The 7,934-nt window shown below is 42.4% G+C and overlaps 1 protein-coding gene across 1 annotated transcript in view; it reads left to right on the top strand.

Annotated features, from left to right (window-relative positions):
* Positions 1-7,934, top strand: part of PHLPP1 (PH domain and leucine rich repeat protein phosphatase 1) — a 213,732-nt gene that overhangs the window by 203,428 nt on the left and 2,370 nt on the right. The window contains exon 16 of the mRNA XM_077777552.1: positions 6,070-6,264. Within this exon, the coding sequence (XP_077633678.1) occupies positions 6,070-6,264 (195 nt within the window). The remainder of the gene's footprint in view (positions 1-6,069; positions 6,265-7,934) is intronic.

Below are 7,934 nucleotides of genomic sequence, written 5' to 3'. Positions count from 1 at the left end.
CCAGGTGATGTTAATCTGCTTCCAGGAATGGGCACCACTGACTGGCTGAACACCTCTCGTGGAAGACAAAAGGTACAACTGTGGTTGCCACGCTGACTGCTTTCTTCTTTTTTAAGACCGAAAGTAGAATCGATTCAAGTCCTGGATCGGACACATTGACCCTTTCTTCTTTCCCTAAGGGTGTGCCCTGGCTTTGTGTGGCCTAGACAGTAGGTAGTCCCCGTTTCAGCGCCTCTGTTCCACCTGCCCAGTAAAGGTTGTGCCCGAGCCCTGGTGGTTGTATTACTTCTGTGTATTTGCATTGTATTATCATTGTATTTGGAGGAGAAATTAGTATATTCTTTTAAAGCACCCAGAGTTCCTTTCTGGGGATCTTTTTAAGTTAGAAGACTTTCAAGTGTTCTAATTCCAGAATGCTATGTGAAACCCAGGATTGGTTTTTAAACACCTCTGGATGTTAAAATTATCTACTCCTATATATTATTGATGGACTAGATTTTTTTTCTGCGTAACTCCGCCTTCCATGTTACTTTTAAATATGTTGTTATACTGAAGTATAACATAGGTACAGAAAAGTGCATAAATACGCATACAGCTCTGAGAATGGTCCTCAAGTGAACACATCTGCAAACCACCATCTAGGTTAAAAAATACATTATTAGCACCTCGGAAGTCCACATCACCCCCCGGGTCCTCACTTCATTTCCCCTTGCTTGTTCACCCTTTGGTTTTGCCAGAAGTCTCTCAAGCGTTTTTTGGGGTTTTTTTTTGTTTTTCAGTTGTAAAGAGGTCAGGTGGGGGCACCTGGGAGGCTCCAACTTTTGATCTCAGCTCAGGTCATGATCTCACAGTTTTGTGTGTTCAAGCCCCATGTTGGGCTCTGCGCTGGCCTTGCGGAGCCTGCCTGGGGTTCTCTCTCTCTGCCCCTGTTGCACATGTGCGCACACATGTGCACACTGTCTCTCATACTTTAAAGAAAAGGAGAGAAAGTGGTCGTGTAAACAAGGAACTTGCTGCTTGCCATCCTGGAGGAGGAAGGGGGCGCTCCCTGCCTCCCAGGCTCAGAGGCCTATTCTCTTTTCTCCTCCCCAGGGGGCACAGTGTTGCCTCCCTGTCAGCTCATTTCAGATCCTTTGGGGAAACCCAAGCAGGAGCTACAACTGGGTAATTTAGATTCCTTCTCAGACTAAAGAACAAACAGGAAGCTTTGTTAGAAAAGAATCACTACTGTATTTTTTTTTTTTTACAAATAGTTTATTGTCAAGTTGGTTTCCATATAACACCCAGTGCTCATCCCCACCCTTCCCCCCAACTACTGTATTTTTTAAAGATTTTTATGCACCCCCATTCTGAGTAACAAGGGGAGCATATAGAAGGAAGATGGAATTATGATTATTAAATTTTACTTTGCTTTAAATAGTCATATAACTTAGGGTGACTTATTTTTAACAAATGGAGGCAAGAATTACAAAGTGCTAAGAGCCAGGCTGCCTGGCTTTGAATCTGGGCATCCTACTTTTTGACTGTGTGACCCTGGACAGTTACTCAGCCTTTCTTTGGCTAAATTTCTTCAACTATAAAGTGGCACTAATAATCCTACCTGTCGTCATAGGGTTGTTGTAAGGATCCCAGGTCACATGTGTGTGAAGTACTTAGAACAACATCTGCCATGTGCTAAATGCTATTTAAGAGTGAGCTATGCTTAAGGATAATGGTTATTACTGTTATTTATCTTCTAACTCCTTGAGAGCTGGGATTATCTTTTCAGGTTCAGATCTCTGTCTAGCCATGATTTGTATCATTTGCTTAAATTTTTTATTCTCTAGAGAGTAAGAAATTACTTATATTCAATAAAATTTACCCTTGTAGGAGCACAGCTCTGCAGGTGCTGATGAACGAACATCATTCTGTAACCACAACCACAGTCAAAGTTTAGGGCAGGTCCATCATGCCCGGAATTCTCCTGTGCCCCTGTGTGATCATCTATCTCCTCGCCCTGGCCGTTGGCAGCTCTTGACGTGTTTTTATTGCCTTGGTCTTGCCTTTTCTAGAACGTTTTATAGATGGAATTATAGAGAATACAGCCCACCTGGTCTGGCTTCTTTGACTTAGTATAATGAATTTTAGATTCATTCATTTGTGATGTCCCATGCTCCTTTTATTCATAGTTTATTCGCCATGTGAAAGAGATTTAGAATGTCTCATGTTTTTAGCAAATGCAAGTATAAATGCTAGAAGGAATTGCATATAGGTTTTTGTGTGAACGTATGTTTTCTCTTGGGTAAACACCTACAAGTAGGATTATATATTTAGTTTTGTAAGACTGCCAAATTCCCTTCCAAAATGGCCGTACCATTTTGTATTCCCAGGCACAATATATGAGAATTCTAGGTGCACATCCTCACCGATGCTTTCTGTTATTAGGTGGTGGTGGCAGTTTGGGCCATTCTAATAGTGATATCTCATTGTGGTTTAATTTTGCTTTTCATGATGACTAATGCTGTTAATCATCTTTTCATGTATTTATCATCCATCCATTTTGGTGAGAATGTATTCTTTCACATTAAATAGAACTGAATGTATTTCTGTAGACACCCTTTATCAAGTTAAGAAAATTCTCTTTTAATCATAGTTTAAGAGTTTTTATAATGGGTATCAAATTTTGTCATAGGCTTTTTTCTGCATTCAATTCAGATGATATTTTTGTTCCTTAGTCTGTTGATATATGGTAAATTACATTGATTTTTGAATGTTGAATCAGCTTTGCATTGCCAGGATAAATTCTACTTGGTCGTGACAGATTACCCTTTTTCTATGCTGCTAGATTCAATTTGCTGGTAATTTGTTGCTCATGTCTATATTCATGATGGATATTAGCATGTAGTTTTCTTGTGGTTGACTTTGGTGTCAGGGTAATGCTAGCCTCATAGAATGAGTTAAAGAGTGTTTCTTACTTAGTTTTCTTGAAGAGTTTGTACAGAATTGATATTCCTTCCTTACATGTTTGGTAGAATTTAACAGTAAAAGCCATCTGTGCTTGGAATTTTCTTTGGTTTTTAACTACACATTGTATTTCTTTGCTTTGGGATTATCTATTTCTTAATGAATGCATTTTGGTAATTTGTGTCTCTCGAGGAGTTTATCTCTTTCATCTAGGTTTCAAATTTGGCAGAAGCTTGTTTATCATATTATCCTTTAAAATCTGTAGGATCTATAGTAATGGCTCGCACTCTGTCCTTCTTGATATTGGTAATTTGTCCTTTTATACTGATCAGTTGGTTTAAGGTTTATTAATTTTATTGATACTCTCAAAAAACCCAGCTTTTGACCCCATTGATTTTTCTCTATATTGTGTGTGTGTGTATGTGTGTGTGTGTGTGTGTTCTAATTAATTGACTTCTGCTTATTTTAATTTTCTTTCTGTTTGCTTTTTGTTTTGCTCTCACTTTTCTAGTTTCTTTACATGGAAACTTAGGTCATTGATTTGAGCTTATTTCCTTCTAAGCAATTTCCAATATGATTGGAGAATGTACTTTGAATAACTTGAAACCTTTAAATTTATTGGGACATGTTATTGGCCTAGAATATGGTCTACAGTGGTAAATATTCTCTGCATTTGAAAAAATGAGTACTTGGTTATTGTGGGGTAGGGTGTCCATTAGGTCAAGTGGTTTGATAATGTCGTTGAGTTCTTGAATCTCCATACTTATTATCTACCTGTTCTGTCAATGGCTGAGTGACTATAATTATGGGTTTGTCAGTTTCTCCTAGTTTTATCAGTTTTCCTTCATGGATTTCATTGTTGTGTTAAGTGCATAAACATTCAGAATGTCATAGCTTTGTGATGAATGCACTGATCCTTTTCATTATGAAATCACTATTTCTGTAATCTTATTTGTTCTGAATTATACTTTGGTATTAATGTAACTACTCCAGCTTTCTTTTGATTCGTGTTAGCATAGGTCTTTTAACTTCTTAACCTATTTGTCTTTTTATAAAGATTTATTATAGGCAGCAGTTAGATCTTGTTTTTTTTTTTTAATCCAGTCTGACTTTGTCTTTTGGGGTAGTGTTTAGACCACTTTTATATTTAATGAAATTGATATGGTTAAATCATATTGATATTAAAGATCATTTTAAATGATCTTTATCATTTGTTTTCTATTTTTCTCTTCTTTATCTTTCTCTCTTCATTCTTTTGGACTATTTATGATTCCACTGTATCTCCTTTATTCATTCTGTATTTTGTTTAGTGTTTGTAGTATAACCTTTACTTCTTATTTGAAGGTAAACTGCAATATATCATTTCACATATAAGACCCTGTTCACCGTGTGCTTCCATGTCCTCTCTCCTGGTCTTTGTGCTATTGTCATGTTTTACTTCTGTTATAAACCCCAAAACACATGGTTATAATTTGTAAACAGTCATTTTCTAAAGCAGTGTTTCTCAACTTCAGTACTATTGACATTTTGAGCCAGATAATTGTTGACCGTTGGCGGGCAGGGGAGGGAGGTGGTGGTGTGTGCATTACAGGATGTTTGGCAGCATCCCTGGCGGCCACCCACTAAATGCCAATAGCACCGTCACTCCCAGCTGCAATGATCAAAAGTATTTCCCCGGGGGTAAAATTACCCCCATTGAGAACCACCGTTCTAAAATGATCTTTAAATAAGTTTTATATTTATCCATCTATTTGTCATTTCTTGTACACTTCATTCTTTTATGTAGATTCAGATTTCCATCTGGTATTTCCTTCTGCTTCATGTATTCCTTTTGTATTTCTCATACTGCCAATCTCTTTGTGGGAAGTTATTTGTGCATCTGAAAAGGTCTTTATTGCGCCTTAACTTTTGAAAGCAATTTTCACTGGTTTAGAAATCCAGGTTGACAGCTTTTTTCAAGTGGCACTTTAAAAATGTCGTTCTGCCGTCTTCGCGTTGTTTCTGTAAGTCAGCTGTCTCTGCCCTCTTGGTTCCCCCGCCCCACTCGCCCGCCTTTACTCCTGATTTTCAGCAATTATTACTTTTCTTTCATTTTCTTTGGCTTGCCACTTGTTGAGTTTCTTGTATCTATAGACTTACTGTTTTCATCAGATTTGAAATCTTTTCAACCCTTAAATTCTTCAAAAGTTTTTCCTGTCTCTGCTCTTTTGAAGACTTCGGTTCCCTGTGTATTCGGTTGCTGAAGGTTACCCCGCACTCACTAATGCCCTGGCTTTTTATTTGTCCGCTGGTCTTTTTTTCCCCCGGGTTTCATTTTGGGAAGTCTGTGGGCCACAGTTAAGTTTCTTGGAAGCAATGGGATTTGGATGCAAGACTCTGCAGGCCTCCAGAGCGGGCCGTGTGCCCACAGCCCTAACTGCACCCCCCTCCCCTCCTCCCTGGGCTGCGGCCCAGAATCTTCCTCCAGGCCATCAGCTGGGCAGGCTTCATGCTCGCTCTCTGACCTGCACTTCTTATCATCCAGTGTCTCAATAGTTGTTTCATAGCTTTTTTTTCCCCCCTGCCTTTTTAAGTTGTTTGGAAAAAAAAAAACGAGGAAAAGGTCCCAGTGTTTTAGTGGTTACTCCATTTTTGCCCAGTGTGAAAGTTCTCCTTAATAAATGTTTTAGGAGCGAGTGTGAACCTGTGGATTCAGAATCTCATAGTATTTGCCATACCTCCTATTTTTGGGTCTTTCCCACTGCCATTTAAAAATAAAATCAGGGGCGCCTGGGTGGCTCAGTCGACTAAATATCTGACTCAATTTCAGCCCAGTTCATGATCTCACAAACCACGAGATCGAACCCCATGTTGGGCTCTGCCCTGACAGTGCAGGGCTTTGCTTTCTGTCTCCCTCTCTCTCAAACTCAGAAGATAGGGTGTGGGCGGAGCCATGTATGAAGTATCAATGTTCATCATTCTTCTTTGTTTTATAGAAAATTAGTCGATATGAATTAGCTGGGGTTAGTTTACCTTAACTTATTCTTAACCTGTCTGAGGTCCCGAAGGAGGAGACAAGGCTATTATAGTGTAGGGTCGGGTAAAGAAAGACAAGTCGACTTAGAACAAACCACTCTCGCTTTGCAGGTTGTGTGTTGCGGCCCTGTCGGTGAACAACTTCTGTGACAACCGGGAGGCCCTGTTCGGGGTATTTGACGGGGACCGTAACGTGGAAGTGCCCTACCTTCTCCAGTGTACGATGAGTGACATTCTGGCTGAAGAGCTGCAGAAAACAAAAAACGAAGAAGAATACATGGTCAATACGTTCATTGTGATGCAAAGGTAACACAGTTCCGCCCGCGCTTTCTTGCTCTGCTCTGAGCGTTTGCCCGAGAGTCTCAAAGCACTGGCGTGGCGTGTGGGTATTCAGGACGCGTTCAGGTGATCTGCTTTTGCGTAAGCAGCAGGGACAGACCGTGTTCCGTAGGAGACATACTGATGTTCAGACAACTCTGCAGGAGGCCGGGTCAGTATCAGGAATTTACTTTAGAGCTCTTGGTCACCGTGGAAACTGTGGAATGTTTTTTGTAACCCCGAGGGATGACTGTTAGAAGCATCCCCTCCTTCAGAGGATCGCGCCTTCTTAGGTCACTTTACAGGCCTTGCAGGCAGTGAGGGAACTGCCTGTTAATTCTGTCCTGCAAGCGCCCGTGCGGGACCGGGAAACGGAGAGTGTGCTAAAGGTCCTGAGAACAAGGATCTCTCCCCCTGATCATCTACCGGAGGCAGGATCTTTGTAACAGGGGTAGAAAAAACTACCAGCTAAGGAGGGCTGGTTTGGAGCAGCCTTTAAAGTTACCCCAAGTCCTAAACGGCCCCTCCGGAAGAGCTTGGCAGAGGCAGCCCCGCTGAGGGGCTTTGCTTCAGGGCCCACCTGCAGACTCCTGTGGGCACGTGCCATGCATTTTACCCAGTGTGACTGTTCTTACTTTACTGATGAGAAACTGAGGTACAGAGAAGTGAAGCCAGCTTCTCGTAAGACCTACTAGATGGGCAGTCAGTCTCCACAGAATGTTCCAACCACAAGGCACATCTACATCTTCTTTTCTGTGTTTACCATCGTGTCCTCAGAAAAACAGCAAGTATGTATCATAAACACAGATGCACACGTGGGCGTCCAGCCTTCACACCCCCACCCCAATGAAGTCTGCTTGTAATTTTATAGCCACTCAAGCGCTGAATAAGAAGTGAGAACTTAAGAACCTTAAACTCTGATTCCTGGCTACGCCTTTCACAAGTACCATCCAGTTTCCAGCTTTGCCAAGAGGGACCGTTGTGCCTGTGAAGGGGAGAGGGCGGCCCAGACGGTCCTGGGGGCCCACAGGGGGTTGGAGATTAAAGACCCATCTCCGGGGGTCATTTGTACGCCGCGTCCTTTCCCTGTTAGTAGGACTTGGGATGGTAGTCATCTTTTCAGCCCCTCGGGGAACTGAGTTTTGGCACGTGACATCCTAACGCGCCCCAGCAGGCAGCCCTGGCTTCCATGGCTGGGGTGGCCGCTCGCCTGACCCGGATGGTCAGTCAGTGTGAGCTGACAGTACGCAGAGGAGCCGGTCTGGACCTTCTTGCTCGTACAGAAGCAAGGACGCTGCGGCCCTCGCAGAGGCCCAGGCTGGGGCCCGGGAGGCTTTGCCGACGGCGGAGCTTCCGCTAGGATTTCTTGGCGCTCCGCTGGAACTTGGAGGTGCTTTGTGTACTCATTCGCGGAGTAGGGGCGTCATGAACAAAAGGGTTTATCACTAGCACTTTGGAGCTTGATTACAAAAGAAGGTCCTTCCTGTGAATATTCTGGAAGAGCTAATACTGGCCTGTGTAAGGCAAGAAATGAACAGTCCAGTAATTAACAGCTTGTCCCGTAGACATCCTTGTAAAGGAGAAGAGGCTGTCCAAGTCCTTTTGAAGCACACCCCGGGATCCCACCCCCACACTCCATTTTTACCCCCCACCCCGCC

The sequence above is a fragment of the Crocuta crocuta genome, unplaced genomic scaffold, assembly GCF_008692635.1.
Source record: "Crocuta crocuta isolate KB4526 unplaced genomic scaffold, BGI_CrCroc_1.0 scaffold36, whole genome shotgun sequence".
NCBI lineage: Eukaryota > Metazoa > Chordata > Mammalia > Carnivora > Hyaenidae > Crocuta > Crocuta crocuta.
Note: the sequence above shows the minus strand (reverse complement) of the source record. Positions and strands in the feature narration are given on the sequence as shown.